At 57.9% G+C, this 19,271-nt stretch overlaps 1 protein-coding gene across 1 annotated transcript in view; it reads left to right on the forward strand.

The window, feature by feature from the left end:
- Window positions 1–227: 227 nt before the first annotated feature.
- JPH3 (junctophilin 3) overlaps window positions 228–19,271 on the forward strand; it is a 79,238-nt gene continuing 60,194 nt past the window's right edge. Inside the window, exon 1 of the mRNA XM_065899162.1 lies at window positions 228–609. Coding sequence (XP_065755234.1) covers window positions 228–609 — 382 coding nt within the window. The remainder of the gene's footprint in view (window positions 610–19,271) is intronic.

The following is a 19,271-nucleotide window of genomic DNA, read 5'->3' on the forward strand; positions in this document are numbered from 1 at the left end:
GAAAATGAATAATCGCCCCCAATTGACTTAAATTCCACCGAAGCCGGCGCCGCGGCCGCCCGCCGACCGGGACCTGCTCGCTGTGTTTTTTGCTTTCTCCATTCTTCCTTTAAAAAAAAAAAAAAAAGCAAAACAAAACCAGCCAGCCAGCCAACCAAGACTCCGGTTTGTTGATCGCCTTTTTTTTTTTTTCACCGTTTGCGGGATTTGCAAACCGAGTTACATGCATGTCCAGTGGGGGTAGGTTTAATTTTGACGATGGAGGGTCCTACTGTGGAGGCTGGGAGGACGGCAAGGCGCACGGCCATGGCGTCTGCACCGGCCCCAAGGGCCAAGGCGAATACACCGGCTCGTGGAGCCACGGCTTCGAGGTACTGGGCGTCTACACCTGGCCCAGCGGCAACACGTACCAGGGCACTTGGGCGCAGGGCAAGCGCCACGGCATCGGCCTGGAGAGCAAGGGGAAGTGGGTGTACAAGGGCGAGTGGACGCACGGATTTAAGGGGCGCTACGGGGTGCGGGAGTGCACGGGCAACGGGGCCAAGTACGAAGGGACCTGGAGCAACGGGCTGCAGGACGGCTACGGCACCGAGACCTACTCCGATGGAGGTAGGTGCGCTGGGCGCGCGGGGGCTGGCGGAGGAGGGACCTTCTTCTCTTGCCTCTTCTGTTTATCTCTGGGGAAGTCCAGCTTTTCCCTCCAGAGGGCCGTGGGCACCTGGGGCATTTCCTGGGGCTCCCTGGAGGCCACAGCGGCCTTGGCTACAGGTTGCCCCACTGCCTGGCGGGGGACAGTGCCCCTGTGCTAGCTGAAGGGTGTTGGGGGCTTTCCAGGAGCAGTGCCAGGCCCGGGAGCCGCGGAGCTGAGCAGTGTCAGTGCATCGTCCAAGAGGAGGCCGGAAAGGCCAGACTGGGCCCGCGGCCTCCTCCGGTACCCAGCAAGGGCGCAGGGGGGCTGGGAGAGGGCCCCCTCCCCTTGTTGGCAAAGCTCCCTGGGTGTCGGCATCTGGGAGTCAGGCCCCAGCTCTGCTGCTTGTTTTCCTGCGGTGCCGACGGGCCTCCCTTAGTCCTGATCAACCCAAGCCAATGGAAAGAGAGTGGCTGGGAGAGCTAGAGGCGGGGGCTGCAAACCCAAACCATCACAACAAGGCAATAAACTTCTAGGTGGTTGGACGCGGGCTAGCACTGCCGGAGCAGGCTGCTGAGGGGAGGGAGGGAGGGAGGCCCATCTGTTTAGCGCGAGCCCAGGAAGCTCGCCTTTCAGCGGCTGAATCATTTTCACCATTAGTTTAGGGGTGCTCTGTGCCTTCATTCTAAGATGCCACCACATTCCCGGCTGGAAGCCAGCGCGCTGCCCGCCTGCCCACCCGCCGCCACGGCTGTAAGATGGTTTCTGTGCAGGGAGCCCTGGCCAGCTTTGCGGCTGTCCCCCCCTCCCCCCCGTCCCAGACGGTCCGGTGTCCACTCCTCGGGGCGTCTGAGAGGCGTGGAGCATTTACTGTTTCTGCAAGCCAGACCCCAAACGAGCCTGCTCTCCAGAGGCTCCCTCCCCCACCTAGGAGCGCATCCCCAGAAGCGGCTCCACGGCTCCCCAGTAATTTTTCAGGCATGCATGCCTGGGAAAGCAGTGGGGCCCAGCGGGGACTTGGGTGCTTCGGTACAGAAATCACGAGCGTACGTGTGGTCTCCTGCTCGCTGCCTCCGAGTTAAACACCTGCTCCGCGGCCACATCCACAAGTGACGGAGGGCTGGAGAGTAATTATTACTTTGGCTTATACAGCCGAGAGGCAGGGTTCGTTATTCGCCCGAGGGGAGGAGGCGTGGGGGGCAGTTACTTATATAACGCTCTTGCCTGTCAAAGCCGTGGCGCCCCGTCCCAGGCGGCCTCTTCTGTGCTGTTGTTGTTTTCCTGGAGTGGGTTGGAGAGCTTCCCTGACCCTGGGGCGCTGGGGCAGGCTGAGCAGACGGCCCTCCCTGGGTTCTAGGCCGCGTGTGTGTGTGTGCGCGCGCGCGTGTGTGTGTGTGTGTGTGTGTGCGTGTGTGTGTGTGTGTGTGTGTGTGCGCGCGCGCGCACGCGCAGGCACGGCAAGGCCCAGGCGCAGATGTGGGTGGCTGAGGTGGGCGGCCGAGCAGCTTGGCGCTCCCAGCTGGGCTCTTTGGGAACCCGGGGACCGTTGTCACCCAGGGGCTCTGTCTGGCCGCTAGGCAGATCCGTCCCTCCAGAGGTGCTCCCAGCTGTGCCTGCGCCTAGAGACTGGAGCCTGGGGGGAGAAGAGCCCCGGTCCCTCTGGAGCTCAGCAGAGTGTCTGAGAGTGAGGTCCAGCACCCCAGCCGGCCCACCTTCCCCGGAAATCTTCAGTGGCCCACAGAATTCTATGCTCTGTTCCACAGACATCTACTGAGTGCCTACTCTGAGCAGGTGGTCGGGGCTCTGGGAAAACAGTAGACGGAAAGCTGTGCCCTCACGGAGCTTCCATTTCAGAGGGAAGGGTGGTAATTTCGCTGTGAAGGCTGGGAGGGGAGGGTCTGATTCTGTGGCTGGGCGTGAGCGTAGGAGCAGATGTGTTGTTGTGAGGAGTGCTGCCGTCGTTGGGTGGACATCCTTGGGTCTCTACCCGCCATTCAACCGGCTACGCCGTGTCCACTCCCTAAAGCACTTCCGTCTGCACCGTCTCGCTTGAGTCTCACACGTTGGAGGGGCAAGGGTCATATCTATCACAGACAGCCAGGGAGGCCCCGGAGCCCCCGAGACAGGATAGAACCCCCAGCCTTTGGTGGCAGAGTCGAGGGTTTGAACCCCTGATCTGTCCAGGGTGGGGCCCTCTTTCCTCACATCACACCACCTGTATGCCAGCCGAGGCAGGCACACAGATGCAGGGTGCCCGGCCGACCGCTGCCTTTTGGTTGGCAACAGGGCATGATGGAAAGTCGAATTGACCTTTCTGGCCCGGAATAATCAGGCCCAGACATCTGGGGCCACTTTTCTGGAACGTGGTCCCTGCTCCTCATTAGGAAGGAGGGGACTGTTGAGAATGTTTGCCCTCAAGCAGCGCGTGGGGTGAGCAGAGCCAACGTGGGGTGTCGTAATCTGCCAGAACAGAACAGTGGGCCTCCTCGCCTGCTCCCAAGTCAGCTGGTGGGCGGGGGTGGGCCGTGTTTCGGAGAGGGCAAGGAGAGCCTTAATGAGTTCACGGTCCTGACTCCAATCCTACTTTTCCTTTGCACAAGGAGTGGGAATGTTGGGCAGGCATCAGCAGAGCTCCCGAACTTCAGCCCAGCTCCCAGTGCTGACTTGGGGAAGTGGTGATTTTCATGAATAATGCACCAACGGCAAATGTAGTCTACATTTAGCTGGAATTGGTATGGAATCCATTTCAGCTGGGGACACTTCTGCCAACTCCCCCTCCTCCAGGTTCCTCCTCCCCCGGGCGCAAGGCACGCATTGCTCACTAAAGTGAGCTGAGTGGCCTTCACTGTCTGTCAGGTGACCCCGCATTGACGGCGAGGCCTGAGGGCCCAGGGTGGCAAGAGCACATGCTGTGGGGCTGGCATCCGTTGGGCTTGAATCCCGGGGGTGCCTTTGCTCTGCTCTGTGACCTTGGGCAAGTTCCTTAACTTCTCTGAGCTGTTTCTGAAGCTGTACAAAGGGCTGATAATAACTGTAAAGTAGGTGGAGATTAATTGAGGCGGTGCACACGTCAATGCCAGGAATAGAGTCAGCATTCGTTATTATTTAACACTGTTTTATCGCTACAGCTCGTGTGCGATGAATGTCACTTACAATGATCAGTATTAGAACCAACAGCCAGGCGTGACGATGATGGTAATGAAAATGATGACAAATGGCAATGTTCAGCACTTACTGTGTGCCGAGCATGGGGCTAGTGTATGTATAATTACAGCATTCAATTCCTGTACCTCTCCGGGCTTGGTTTTCTCCGTCCTCCCGTTTCCCACATTGGGAAGCTGAGTCTCAGAGGAGCCAGGTGAGTCGGCTGGTGAACGCTGGGCGGCACCAGGACTCACGCTCGGGGCAGTGGTTCCAGATCCCGTGCTCCTGTGTGGAACACCTGTCTCTAAACTCCCTCATGCAAAGCTACCTCCTTGTTCCTTCCTCTTCCTCCATACCCGCTCTCCTCTGGGTACAGCAGAGGAGTTGTAGGCAGATGTACGTGGGCAGACACCACACCCAGGCCCTCTTCTCTGCTCGCTGGACCCCTGCTTTGCGGTACAGGTAACTATTTCCTGCTGGGTGCCATGCACACAGGATCCCACGGACCAAAAGTTACCCCCCCCCCCACAAATAAAACCCTCCCACAGCCCGAAAGATATGAGTCATTGCATACACCCGGCCGCTCCCCCTCAGTTACAGATTCCGTTCACCGGCCCAGATCCCTCAGCCCACACACGAATCACACACGCCCACAGTCAAAATTCAGATTCCCCGGTGCCTGCGCGCACACGCAGTACACCTGTCACCCAGAGATGGTTTCCACCCTGTCTTCCAAAACACAGCCATGTGCATCCTCCAGCTTTGTTCGATTGCCAGGTACTCCAGATCCCTCCCAGCTCCGGCTCCTGAGAAGCAGCTCTCCCTGTAAAGGGAGGGTGCCAGCCGCGGAGCAGGGCTCAGATCCAGATGACTTGCGGCTTTGTTTCCACTTTAAATACATATTTAGGCAGTTAATGCCCCCTTGAAGAGGGAAGAACCCTCATCCAAAGTCAGTGACCACTGGTCGTGTTTTCGGTGCTTGGCCAGGAATATGTGAAAAGTAAACTGTTTTTTTTTTTTTTAATCCAAATGCTCAGTTTAGGAGGAAGCAGGTCCATAGACACGGGTATTATGCCAATAGGAACTCATTTCAGAAACAAAAGGCAATTGGAGATAAAAGCATCTCCTCGGAGAGCCTTTCAGCCCCTTTGGGGAGGGAAAAGTCTCCATGAGGTGAAAGGAGAGGGGAAAGCAAATAACTAGTTCTTTGTTGCCAATAATAGCTGAGAAAGGAGTGTAGCTGAAAACTCCCCACATCCAGCACCGCCCCGGGGCGATGTAACGAGCTTTATATTAGGAAGCCTAACTGGGCTGGCGAGGAGCTAAGTATCAGCACCCTCGAAGATAGCCCTCCGCCGGCTGGCTAGTGCGTAGCCCTCGCTGACGCTAACAGTTCGCGCAGCAAACCCGGGGAGAGGGGGCCGGGCGCCCATCTTCCCTGAGGATGCCGTGGAGAGAGGACGCCCCTGGGGGAAAATGGTGATGGTGGCAGTAGGGGGTGGGCCAGGAGCGTCTGCCCTTTCTCTTCAAGACTGTTTCTTCCTCACCTTCTGCCAGGCCTCCACAGCTCGAAAGACAGCTAGCTATCAAGCATGAGCTGATAATTCTGTATAAAACATTCCTTAGGTCCTTAAATGTCAGCAAGAGATTAGATTTGTGAGCCCTGGAAGAGAGGATTATGTTTGCTTGAATTTTCCGCCGTGGTCCATCCCGTCTTGGATTAGCCACTCCCCAACTTGTAGTTTCCTGGCTTGTGAAAGGTCACGTGGTCAATGAAGGTGGCACTGCTAGGGGTCCTGGCCCCGCCGAACAAGCTCTGTGGACTGGAGGAAGGGACCGGCTCTCCGATCATTCCGGAGAGGAGCTGTCCCTTCAGCACCTTGGAGAGCACCCCCCGCAAACTGCCTGGGCTGCCAGGGAGCCCGCCTTGCTCTAGTTCCTCCCGCCAGTACCGGCCCTGACCCCTCCACGCTTGGCCACCAGAAGTCTTCCTGCTCCCGCTCTTTCAGTGTGTGGGTTCTGTGATCCATGAAACACCACTACTGGGGGTGTTTGTTTTTCACCCCAATCCTTTCAGTCATTTCTGAAAAAGTTGAGTGCCTTCTAGATGTCTCCTGGTGAACCAAGAGAGCATTTCCCAGCTAGGGGAGGCAGCTTTGGGGTGGGATCCTTTATTAGGACTCCTGGAAATAAAACCTGAGGTTTATTTCTGCCTTGGGTTGTGTGTGCTCAGTTCCTGTGGGTGTACAGGGGTTATAAGTGCACACCAGGGACATCCCTGGCTGTCCAGTGGGTAAGACTTTGTGCTTCCACTGCAGGGGGCATGGGTTCGACGCCTGGTCAGAGTACTAAGATCCCGCATGCCACGCAGTGTGGCAAAAAAAAAAAAAAAGGGCACACCAAAGGCAGCAAAGGAACGATTTTGTCTGTAGCAGCGAATGAAAGACTGTTTTGCTTCTGTTCTCTTTAAACGGGCATCAACGGATTAGTCATCTACACCAACCCTGCCCAATCTGTATGTGGCTATTTGAATTTGAATTTAAATTAATTACAATGAAATGAAGTTTAGAGACTCGGCGCTTCCGTCACACTAAGCCACATTGCAAGCGCTCAAGTGCCACCTGTGACTCGTGACCACCACCCTGGACAGTGCGGAGACAGAACATTTCTGTCATCACACAAAGTCCTGTTGGACAGCGCTGGTGTGGAGTGTAAGAGTCATGCAGGAAGGGCTGTGTGTCTGTGCCGGTCGCTGTTGAATGTCCAGTAACTAAAGTAGTGCCAACAGACAGTGGTCACTCAATAAATACTTGTGGAATGGATCAACTGTGCAAATGTAGTAGTGTTTCGTGATTTCGCCCACTGTCGTCATTTCACACATCCATGTCGTTGCAAGAACTTAGAACTGGATGTAGACAGTTAAAGGGGAATTTTAAAGCTCTTTAAAGCATTGCCATTATAATTCCCTTGTCGGTTTTGTTTTGTTATCAGCTCTGGTTGCTTATAGAGACTGACATTGCCTTACGTGAGTCAGGTGGATGGTGTTGAATAGAGCGCATAATAGAGATAATGTCCTAATGCTGCAAGGCATTCATGGCCAGAAGACTTTTTTTTTTTTTTTTTGCCGTACGCGGGCCTCTCACTGTTGTGGCCTCTCCCGTTGCGGAGCACAGGCTCCGGACGCGCAGGCTCAGCGGCCGTGGCTCACGGGCCCAGCCGCTCCGCGGCACGTGGGATCTTCCCGGACCGGGGCACGAACCCGCGTCCCCTGCATCGGCAGGTGGACTCTCAACCACTGCGCCACCAGGGAAGCCCCAGAAGACATTTTTGGAGCACTGTCTAATGAGCAGCTTTCGTTGTAAAGTGCTAGGAAAGACGAGCAGAAAAATAAGTACCCTTTCATCTGCACACTTTCTGAAGATCCCTTTTCCTCAGTTTGATTCATTCATTCATTGAGAAGCATTTACTAGTTCCTACAGTGTTCAAGCCATAAAGACTGAAAAGCTCAGGTCCACTTTTGATGAATCCACCTGGCAGTCTTTGCTGAGCCTGACTCTGTGTCTTAGTTCATTTGGGCTGCTGTAACGGAATACCATGGACGGGGCAGGGGTTGGGGGGTTTGAAACAACAACATTCATTTCTCACAGTTCTGGAGGCTGAGAAGTCCCAGATCAAGGCCCTGGCAGATTTGGTGTTTGGTGAGGGCCTTCTGGGTTGCAGACTGCCACCTTCTCTGTGTCCTTACCTGAGGGGAGGGACAAAGGAGCTCTGTGGGGTCTCTTTCATAAAGGCACTGATCCCATCACGAGGGCTCCACCCTCATGACCTAATCACCTCCCAAAGCCTGTACCTCCTAACTCCGTCACTTTGAGAGTTAGGATTTCAACGTATGGTTTGGTGGGGGTAGGAGACAGAAATGCAGTCTAGGGGCTTCCCTGGTGGCGCAGCGGTTGAGAGTCCGCCTGCCGAGGCAGGGGACGCGGGTTCGTGCCCCGGTCCGGGAAGATCCCACGTGCCACGGAGCGGCTGGGCCCGTGAGCCACGGCCGCTGAGCCTGCGCGTCCGGAGCCTGTGCTCCACAACGGGAGAGGCCACAACAGTGAGAGGCCCGTGTACCGCAAAAAAAATAAAAATAAAATAAAACACAAGAAACAGGAGGACATGACTTTTACCAAGAAGAATACGTAGCCTGTATGCAAAACTAAACTATGTAAAATAATTACGGGTTTCTTATGCCAGACTTTGGGCATCCCAAATGGAAGGACCACAGGTGAGAGTTCTGAGAAGGGGAGGGAGAGACGTGTGTGTCCTTGAGTGAGCAGCAGAGGCGTCCCTGGAGGGGCCCCTGAGCTGTGTCTGAGTGACGGCGGGCAGAGTGGCTGGTACCCCAGGGCTGAAGTTGCTGACTTTGAAGGAGGCTTCTTCTCGGCCTCGGTTTTCTCATCTCTGCGACGGAGTCATAACAGTTTCTTCCATTTCCATCTCCCACCTTCGCGGGAATGTCAGAGGTGTTGATTGGAATGCAGGGAGGGCTCCCTGGTGCTTTTGGAGACCTCTGAACGAATCGAGGGGCAGTCTCCACTGCTGGTGCTGTCCTGCCACTGTCTGTTACTCGGGCCAGTGCGTCCCACACGTGAGTGTGTGTGAGAGTTCATTGCTGGCCCCCTGCTGAATTTCTGGGTCTGAGGTGTCGCCCAAGAATTTACATTTCTTACAAGTTTCAGTCGATGCTGCTGCTGCTGGTCCGAGGACCCCACCTTTAGAACCACAGTGCTGGGCGGCGCCGCTTAACCCTGGCTGCACAGTGGGACCACCAAGGATAATTATCCCTGGAGACTGTTAGAAATGCAGAATCTCAGGCACCTGCAGACCTGCAGGGTTAGAATCCACATGCTTGCAGGACGCCCGGGTGGTTCTCATGTGGGCGGCTCCGTTTTAGCACACTTGTCCCAATCTTGGCTGCTCACGGAGTCATCTTGGGTCCTTTGGGAAATGCTAGTGCCTGGGCCCCACCCACACATGCTGACAAGGTGGTCTGGGTGTGGCCTGAGTGCTGAGATTCTTTTTCAGAGTGTCCAGGTGATTCTGACATGTGTCTCAGGTTGACGGCCTCTTGCCCAGAGCAGCCTCAGCCACATGTCGGAACCACTGGGACAGTTCCAGGGAGGCACCCGTCTGGGTTCCACCCAGCACTGCTCCAGCCAGGATCTTGGACGGTGGCATCTGGCTTGGGTATGGGATAAAAGCAGGCAGGGCTGAGAGTCGCTGCTCTGGACAGAGTTTTTTAAAACTCTGGGCCAAGTGGCTCATGAAAATGAAAGAGACTGTAGCGTTCCCAAGCACCACATGTAAGTGCTGTTACGTTTCTGCTCTGTCAGCAGTGGCTTCCTCCTCTGTGTCTGTGTCTCCACTTTGTTTCTTTTTTTAGTATCTATTTGGTTGCACTACGTCTTAGTTGTGGCAGGTGGGCTCCTTAGTTGCAGCTCCAGGGCTCCTTAGTTGCAGCTCGCCAGCTCCCTAGTTGTGGCACGTGGGCTCCTCAGTTGTGGCATGCGAACTCCTAGTTGTGGCACGCGTGTGGGATTTAGTTCCCTGACCGGGGATCGAACCCGGGCCCCCTGCATTGGGAGCACGGAGACTTACCCACTGCGCCACCAGGGAAGTCCCTCCCCTTTGTTTCTTGTAAGGATGCCTCTCATTGGATTTCAGGCCCAGCCAAAATTCCAGCGTGATCTCATCTCAAGAACTTTAAGTTCATTGAATCTGCAGAGACCCTTTTTCTAAATAAGGGCACATTCCCAGGTACCAGGGTTTAGGACATGGACATATCTTTTGGGGGACACTCTTCAACCCACTACAATGCCCTACAGGCTTCGGTTTGAACGTGCTCCGAGGTGCATACATGTTAACTAGAATCCTAAAGCCAGGAGATTCCTTTGGAAGAAGGATAATCACTGTTTTTAACATCCACTTTGTCCCAAATACTGGGCTGTGCACTTACCATAGATGTTACTTCTTTTAGTCCTTAAAGCAGTGCTTTAGGGTAAAGCATGTGCTGTCATTTAAGGGATGATGAGAAAGTGAAGCGTGGCGGGTTCCGTGGCTTGACGAGGTCACACAGCCGGGGGCAGTGGGCCTCGGCTGGCCCAGAGCCGCCCGTGGCACCTAGCGATGGCATTTCCCAATGGAGCAATCATTTCAGCGCCCACCCCCAACCCCACCCCATACCTTACTGTTGAGGAAGCTGAGGCCCAGAGGAGTCCAAGGTCTAACAGTGAAGCAGAGAAAGGGAAGGATGACACAGTCTTCTGAACCTGAGCCTTTGCTGGGCCTTTGCCCAGCCATGCATAAACTTGTGGGGTCTCCCAGACCCCTCTGAGAGCATTTGGAAGCTGTGGTCCTCTCCCAGGTGGCAGGCAAGCACCTGTACTCATGCGATGTTTTCCGGGTACCTCTGGGGGTCGAAGATTCCCTGAGACTTCTCCATGGACCCTGGATAAGAGCCCTTCCATCCTCCACGGATGTCCAAATGGGCCGAGATCCCACAGCCAGTGGGAAGTGGGAGCAGGGCCTGCGGAGTCCAAGGCGGAGGCCTGGAACGGGCAGTGGGCCTCTCCCTGTCCCTCCTCTCCTGTGAGGGTGCTCGGTAGCTTCTCCTGGAGGACTCCTGGGTCCGCCCTTGCAGCCAGCATCTGATGCTCTGACCGTCCTCCCATCCCACTCCCCCCAGCTCACTGCTGTTACTCTCAGGCCTGGTGAGTGTCTGGCCTTGAGCTGGGGAGCTGCGCAGGCTTCTTTCGTGTGTCTCCCTGTGAGAGAAGCATGACTCCCCCGTTTTACAGGTGGGGAGCTGAGGCTCAGGCAGGCAGTGGAGACGGGAAATGCTGAAACAGGGCTGACCTTGCAGTCTCTGGGCTGATCGCCTAACCCCGGCCACCTGGACAGGCTCCCAGGGGAGAGCCCAGGGGCCTGCAGTGGGGCCATCTGACACAGGCAGTCCCAGGGACCACGCCTTGAGAAGCACCTGTCCCTCCCACCCCGCGAGCCAGCCTCTGCATCAGGGCTGAGGACGGCAGATGGGAGGAGGGGAGGCATTTCCAGGTGGGGGTGGGTGGCAGCCACACTGTGGGCAGGTCAATGGGGGAGGGTTTCAGGAACCAAGGGTGGCCAGGGGACCCCTCCCAGGAGTATGAGGCGGGATGTTACCTGGTAGGCTGGTGTCACAAACCCGGGCAGGCTTTGTCGGAGGCTGGTTGTAGGAGCCAAGCCAAGGGGCTGTGGGCCGTGCAGCCAACCTGTGTGCATGGCCTTTTCACAGCCCCACCCCTGGCCATTGGGTTGCTTACTGCTGAGTTCAGAGACGTAGCCGCAGTGGTTGAAGTCGACTTCGGTGAGGACGGTGTGTGGCGCCCCTCTGCTGTCCCCTCTGGGCGCTCCGTGTGCACACACGCCTGTGCGCTGGCTCCCGTGGCCTCCACGATCTAGAGGGCAGAGGCCCGTCTGTCAGGTTCCTGACTGCGGCCCCCGGTACGGCCGCAGCACCTGCGGCAGGGGGAAGCTCGGGGGACCATGGTTGGACGATGCATGAATGACACACCAGCAGAGAGCTGAGGATGTGAAGGGGCAGTCGTGTGGAGAGTGGGAGAACGAACAGGTGGGGAGAACAACACGTGCAAAGGCCCAGAGGCAGACGCGTGGGCTGCAGCAGAGTGAGGGCAGAGGGTAAGGGGTCTGAGCACAGCTTCCGGGCCATGGGAAGGACGTTAGATTTTGTCCAGAGGCCAGGAAGGGCTCTGAAAGGTTTAAGCAGGACAGCAACGCGATCTGATGTTTGTCCTTTTGTAATTAAACGTTTTGTTTCCAGATAATTGTAGATTCACGTCCAGTTGTAAGAATAATACAGGGACATCCCCGAGCCCTCCACCATGTCCGCCCCAAGGGTAACATCTTGCAAAACTCTAGTACAGTGTTATAGCCCAAATGCCAACGTTGATGCCGTCCGATGCAGAATATCCCATCGCCACAGGGACCCGCGGTCCTCCTTTTATGGCCACACCCACTCCCCCCTCACCCCCGTGTCTCCTCAGCCTCCGGCAACCACTGATCTGCGCTCCATTTCTCATTTCAACGGTGTTCTACAAATGTAGCCTCTGGGAGCACCTTTGCCGCTTGCCGTTGCTTCTCTGGAGCCCGTCCAGGCCCTTGTTCCCGTCGACGGTCGGTTTCTTTTACTGCTCACCGTGCCCCGCAGAGCGGATGGGGCGCTGCCCCGTCACCGTCCGGGGCGTCTGGGATAGTTCCCGCGTGGGGCAGTTGGGAATACCCGCCGCTGCTAACTTTGACGTAGAGGCTCTGTGTGAACCTGAGTCTTCATTTCTCTGGGATAAATGCCCAGGAGTACGTTTGCTGGGCCGTGTGGCAGTTGTACGGTTGTGTTTGGATAATGACTCTGGCTGCCAGGTGGGGAAGGAGAGGGGGGCCAGAGAGGAAGCTGGGGGACCCTGGGAGGCGGTGCAGGTGTCTAGGGGGGAAGGGATGATGGCCTGGCTCCAGGTGGTGACAGTGGGCTGGGGAGAACCAGAACCCTGAGAGCTCAGAGGTGAGCAGAGCAGGCGGGCAGAGTCCGGGACGGTCAGCACCCAGGCACCGGGGACACAGGGGCCCCTGGGGGAGGGGTGGGTGTGGAGCCAGGTGAGGATGGTGAGGCTGTGGTGGAGGTTGTGAGTCCGGATCTCAGTGGGGTATCATACTCTGGGAGTTGGTAGCAAAAGGCAGGAGAGAGGTTGTCCCTGGAGGGGCCCCAGGGCTCAAAATCGGCTGAGGAGGGGGACAGGGAAGGGAGGAGGGTAGAGACAGGCCCGGGGGTGGGGATGGGTCAGCAGGAGCAGAGACGGGATGGGGACCCAGTCCTCACTTGTCCCGGCCACGTGGCCACCATTTTTGTCCGTTAGGAAATCTGATTGCCCCACACCCCGTGAGGCCAGGCCCACACAGTTACTATGCCCATTTTACAGACGAGGAAACCAAGGCCAGGGGATAGAGTGACTTGTCAAAGTCACGTGGGAGATTTGGGTTCTGGAAGCCACAGAATCACACAGCACAGGGCTGAGTTCAGACCCCAGATCCTTGGTTACGAGCCTGCGTGGGGCGTCCTGAATGTTGTATGCGAGCCCAGGCAGGGATTTCTGAGCTGGCGCCTGGTATGCACAGATGCTCCATAAATAAGCTAGTATTACTGTTGTAAACCATCTACAGACACCAGTGATGGCTGATAGTCCCGCTTCTACACTCCCCGTTGTCCCCTCCTATCCTTGTTACATCCTAGAGGTGGTATCAAGCCTGCACCCTGAGAGAAGACAAATGGTATTGTTTCACTGAGACGTAATTTACATAAAAGCCGTCCTTTTAAAGTGTACAATTCACCGCTTTTCGAAGTTCACAGGCTGTGCGGCTATCACCACACCCTCATTTTAGAACTTTCTTTTTTGTCACCCACAAGAGAAACCTCGTTATGCGTGAAGCAGTCACTCAGCCTTGCCGCCCCCGCCCCCACCCCCGCCCCCACCCGCCCTTGACAACCCCTAACCTGCTCTCTGTCTCTGGATTTGCCTGTTCTGGACATGTCAAACAGATGAAATCCTACACTATGTGGGCTTCTGTGTCCGGCTTCTTTTATGCGGTGTCTTCAAGGTTCATCCACGTCCCATGTATCAGAACTTCATTCGTTTTTAAGACTGATAACACTCCACTGTGTGGATAGAGCTCAGCTTGTTTATCCATCCATTCACTGATGGACATTTGGGGTGGTTCCACCTTTTGGCTCGTGAATAGTGCTGCTGTGAACATTCGTGGACGCGGTTTCGTGTGGAAATATGTTTTCCATCCTCTTGGGTGAATACCCGCAAGTGGAATTGCCAGGTCATCTTGTGACTCTTGTGTCTCACCTTTTGAGGAGCTGCCGCCCTCTTTTCCAGAGCGGCTGCACCGTTTTACGTTCCCATCAGCAGGGTGTGAGGGCTCCAGTTTTTCCACATCCTCTCCACACCTGTTATTATCTGCCTTTTTGATCGTAGCCATCCTGGTGGGTGTGAAGTAGTATCTCACTGCGGTTTCAATTTGCGTTTCCCGAATAACCAGTGATATCGAGGATCTTTTCACGCGCTTCTTGGCCATTCGTGTGCTTCTGGAGAAATGTCAGTTCAGGTCCTTGCCCACTTCAAGATTGTGTTTCTCGCCCTCTTACTGTTGAGTTCTAAAGCTTTTCTGTGTATTGTAGATAACCACGGTGACTTAAAGTGCAGCGCCTGAGTCCTAGCCACCCCCAGGGTGCCCGTTGGCATGCTGCCCCCCCATTGGATGGTGGATTCCTTGAAATAAATCGTGGGTGCCTTCCTCTTGCCCCCAGAGTCCCTAGCACGGTGCCAGACAGGGGCTCAGTAAACGTCGGGACCTCAGCCCACCGGCTAAGCGGCCAGGTGGTCCTGTCCAGTTCTCAGCGAGGTGGCTTTGATGGGCTGCATTTAGGGTCTGTTTTACCAGCAGCGAGAGAACAGCAGTGGTATGTGCAGGGAAGCTGGGACCCACACAGGTGTTTATTGAGCACGGACTGTGCCGGGCAATGAGCTGGCCCCAGGGAGAGCGGGGAACCAAGAGCCCCAGGGCGGTGTGTCCGTTTGCACAGGCTGGGCACCGTGTCAGTGAATCCTTTACATTTAACACTGCCGGGATGGAGGAAGCTGGGCGCATGCTAACAGGGGCGCTGGCGGGTGTCTGGGGCATCCGGGAAAGCCTTCTAGGGGAGCGACTTTCCCGCAGAGACCCGAGGATGGCAGGAGTGAGGCGGGTGTCCGAGGCACACCAGGAGGAGCATTTTTAAGCACGCAGAGGCAGAGGGAACAGGGCCGCCCCGGAAGCACGGCCGTGGGGCCACGGCCTGACCCTTTGGGTCTGCACAGAACCAACCTGATTGTCAGGAGAAACAAGAGCCAGGAGGTAACCCACCGGGGACCGAGGTCCCAGGCAACAGCTGGGCCGGAGTCTCCCTGGGCCCTGGTGTGCCACGCTGCCCGGACGGCACCTGTGTCCACGGTGCAGGGCTCAATGTGGAAGAAATTAATCGTGGGTCCCAGAGAGAATGCGGCAGAAATATAGCAGAAGTCCGGGTTTTCTCGGGGCTGGATCCAGGCTGCCATGTTGACAGTGACCGTGAATCGACAGGCGCAGAGTGTCCTGCTAGCTCGAGGCCAGGCAGGAGGAGGAAAGGACAGGAGTGTTAGTGGAGAGACGGAGAGGGAGGGAAGGGGGCAGGGGATAGAGACAGAGACAGAGACAGAGCCAGTGGAGGGAGAGAGACAGAGACAGGGACGGGGAGAGGCAGGGCTGGGGAGGAAGAGACAGAGTTGGGGGTGGGTTATGGAGGGGAGGGGAGGGAGAATGAGCCCTTCCGGCTGTCAGGGGCACACGTGTGTTATTTCTCACTTCGCCCCTTGTTTCTAAGCCCAGAGCCCAGCCCCTTCCACGTACCTTCCCATAAAGTCCCAGCAGCAGCCCCTGAGGATGGCTGTCCTCTAGCCCAGAGCAGCCCAAAGCCACCCAGAGCAGGGCCACCCCGGCTGTTGCTGTGCCCCAGGCAGGAATCCCTGCCTCAGTGGGCAGCCGTGTGCCCCCGTCTCGGGACACTGAGGGGCGCTAAGTAGATCTGGGTCCCCAGGGCACGGGGGTCTCTAGGTGATGCCCAGCACTGCTGCACAACCAATCGGCAGCCCAGGGCTTGATCCCACTTGAGCTGCTCTCAGTTTGGCCAAAGTCCTGAGATGAAAATGCGGGTCTGCCTCAGCTGCCCATGGAGCAGGACCCCCCGCCTGGGGACAGCTCTCCATCTGCTTGGAGACGCCCCCTGCGCCGTCCTGCAGGAGCGGCCCAGGCCCAAGCCCACTGCCCAGCAAGCCGCGGGAGGGCTGTCAGGGCTGATTCTGAGCCGGAGCCAGTCGGGCTGCACGGTCAGCCTGGGGGCTTCTGAGTTCCCTCAGCACCCGCCCCCGCCCTGGGGAAGGCAGACCTGTGCCTCCAAGCCTCCCCGCCCAGCCACAGTGGCCAGCAGGGAGGAGTTCCTGTGGAAACGCCCAGAACTCCCTCAGGGCGTAGAGGCCAGCCCCCCAGGAGCACTTGCTTGGAACAATGGGGAGCCCTGGAGCGAGAGGGTGTTAGAAAGAGCCTGCTGTGGGAGTGGGCTTTGGGTGGGCCGTTTGGGGAGGGTCTGAGGAAGGGGGTTCACCCTGGAGTGGGTGCTGTCGGAAAGGGGGACAGTCCTCTGATGGGGGTCTGACTCATCTCCGGAGGGAGGCGAGGATGGAGCTGAAATGATGAAGGGTGCCTTGGCCTCCTTGAGGGTTTGGCGCTGTGTGGGTGGCCGGGTGACCTGTGTCACTCCGTGGTGGTCAGAGCAGCCTCGTCTGAGGTCCTGTTTACGTCCAACGGAAGGACAGCATAGCCTGGCTGGCCGGGAGTCAGGCCAGTGCCCAGGTGTCCGGGGGCCTCTGGGGGAGGGATGGGAGCCCCTCAGGTCTTGACAGCATCGGACCGCCTCTCCCAGCCGCCTTCTGCCCTCAGAGCCGCCGTTCTGGCCGCCGTGCCTCGAGGACCCTGGGCGATGGCTGAGGGAAGTTTCTGGAAAACCCAACCTCAGGGGCCTGTCTGCCATGGCCGCAGGCCCTCCTGCCTGTGTGGCCGGGGACCGTGCAGGGCCTAGAAGGAGCGTGGGCCTTAGGCGGGAGCGATCGGGGTGCAGTCTGGCCAGGTTCCCTGAGGCACGGGGTGCTGGGACCTGAAGGAGCCAGGTGAGGGCTTGCTGGGGGCACCCAGAGAGAGTCAGGGTCCCCACCCTCTCTCAGAGCCCGCCTGGAGATGCCCAACCCAGCTGCAGCCCTGGGGCTGACCAGGAGTCGGGGTGGGGCTGGGGTACACGGTTTGGCCCGAGGCCTGTCCCGCCTCAGGCCCCCTGAACATTGAGTCCTCCTGGGTGGTGCAGGGCTCCTCCCTCTGCGCTCCGGATCCCTTCTCAGAGCCGCTCTCTCCAGAGACGCCTGTGGAGCCCGCGATGTCCCTCCTTACCCTGGGGCGGCGGGGTGCGGGGCCAGCTGTCCCCCCCTGGGCCCAGCACAGCTTGGAGCTGCGTCCGTGGGGGCCGCAGGGGCAGCGTGGGGCCCTGGCACGGTGTGTCCTGGGCCTGGTCCACCCCTCGGCTGACCGCTCTGGCATCCGGCAGGGTGGGCGTGAGCTTCATCCTCAGCTCTGGGGCCGGCAGGCCTGGGTGTAACGCTGTCCCAGGGCGTTTGCAGCCACCCTCACTGGACGTGCTGTTTCCATGGGTGACAGGGTCACGGGTTTGGCGAACGCCGCCGTGGTTTGCTGCCTGCCTCAATCCCAGGTGGAGGCTGGTGAATATAAGGATGTAATTTCTTCCCTCATGATCCCCAAGTCTGTTTCTACCCCTGGGAGTCCGCAGACCCCAGGTTGGGGGGCCCCTGCACCGGCCCCGCCCTTTGGGAGCAAATGTCACGTCTGAAATCAGAGTCTCCTCCTCCGTGTCCTGGGTGGAGTCCTGACGGGAGCCTTCTCCACCCCCTGGGCCACTGGGGCCTGTGGGTGGACTTGGGGGTGCCCTGTGGAGGTTCAGGGCACAGCTTGGAAGCACTCCCCAGCTGTGCGGTGCCCCCTGGCTGCAGAGCAGGCTTTCTGGGAAGTCCTCATCTGTGGGGTCCCCATGGAGCCCAGTAATCAGGGGGATTGTTTCTGGCCTTCACAGGAAGTGGAGGTGTCCCCACTGGGGTGGTCAGGGTAGCTGTGATGTCAGTCAGGAGTGGGCAGAGACCCCCAGACCCCCCCCCCAGGGCAAAGGAAGGGTGGGCCCGCCTCACCCCCAGGGGCTCCACTAAGCCGAGGCTCTACTTTCAATAGTTTGAGATGCAGTTCACACGCCATACAATTCACCCATTTAAAGCATACAATTCCGTGATTTCTAGTTTATTCACAGAGCTGTGCGCCATCACCAGTCAATTTTAGAACATTTTCATCACCTCAAAAAGAAGCCCCGTCATCCCCTCCCCCGTCACCCCCCTCCCCTGTCATCCCCCCTCCCCCGTCATCCCCCCTCCCCCGTCATCCCCCCTCCCCCGTCACCCCCCTCCCCCGTCACCCCCCTCCCCCCGTCATCCCCCTCCCCCCGTCATCCCCCCTCCCCCGTCATCCCCCTCCCCCCGTCATCCCCCCTCTCCCGTCATCCCCCCTCTCCCGTCATCCCCCTCCCCCGTCACCCCCCCTCCCCCGTCACCCCCCCTCCCCCGTCATCCCCCCTCCCCCGTCATCCCCCTCCCCCCGTCATCCCCCTCCCCCGTCACCCCCCTCCCCCGTCATCCCCCCTCCCCCGTCATCCCCCCTCCCCCGTCATCCCTCTCCCTCGTCATCCCCCTCCCCCGTCATCCCCCCTCCCTCGTCATCCCCCTCTCCCGTCATCCCCCTCCCCCGTCATCCCCCCTCCCCCGTCATCCCCCCTCCCCCGTCATCCCTCTCCCTCGTCATCCCCCTCCCCCGTCATCCCTCTCCCTCGTCATCCCCCTCCCCCCGTCATCCCCCTCCCCCGTCATCCCCCCTCCCCCGTCATCCCCTCCCCCGTCACCCCCCTCCCGTCATCCCCCCTCCCCCGTCATCCCCCTCCCCCGTCATCCCCCCTCCCCCGTCATCCCCCTCCCCCCGTCATCCCCCTCCCCCCGTCATCCCCCCTCCCCCGTCATCCCTCTCCCTCGTCATCCCCCTCCCCCGTCATCCCCCCTCCCCCGTCATCCCCCCTCCCCCGTCATCCCCCTCTCCCGTCATCCCCCTCCCCCGTCACCCCCCCTTCCCCGTCATCCCCCCTCCCCCAGCCCCTGGCAGCCGCGAATCTGGTTTCTGTCTTATGGATCTGTCCGTCGTGGACATTTCATGCAGACGGAATCCTGCACTGTCTGGCTTCTTTCACTCCCTGTAACGTTTTCAAGGTTCATCCATGTTGTAGCTTGACTATGTGCCATGTGAATATTAAGACAATAATGTTCCAGCCTACGGATGGACCATATTTGGTTTATCCATCATCCATTGATGGACCTTTGGCTTGTTTCCCCCTTTTGTTCCCCCCTTTTGCTGTGAACATTCGTGTACAGGTTTGTGTATGGACGTGTGTTTTCACTTCGTTCTTTGCATTTTGGGGTATAAACCGAGGAGTGGAATTGCTGGGTCAGGCGGGGCCTCTAGGTTTAACTGAGGAACTGCTGGGCTGTTTTCCAGAATGTCTGCACCATTTTACATTTCCATTCAGCTTGTTTTTAAAGAATCTTCTGGAAGTTGAGATGTCCTTACAGGCCCTCTACCCCTCACCCAAACCTGGGGATTTATTCCTGGACGCGGTGAAGTCTATGTTTGGAGAAACTCCTAATTTCTCAAGCACACCGTCTGTGCAGGGCACAGG

The sequence above is a fragment of the Phocoena phocoena genome, chromosome 20, assembly GCF_963924675.1.
Source record: "Phocoena phocoena chromosome 20, mPhoPho1.1, whole genome shotgun sequence".
In the NCBI taxonomy this organism is placed as follows: Eukaryota; Metazoa; Chordata; class Mammalia; order Artiodactyla; family Phocoenidae; genus Phocoena; species Phocoena phocoena.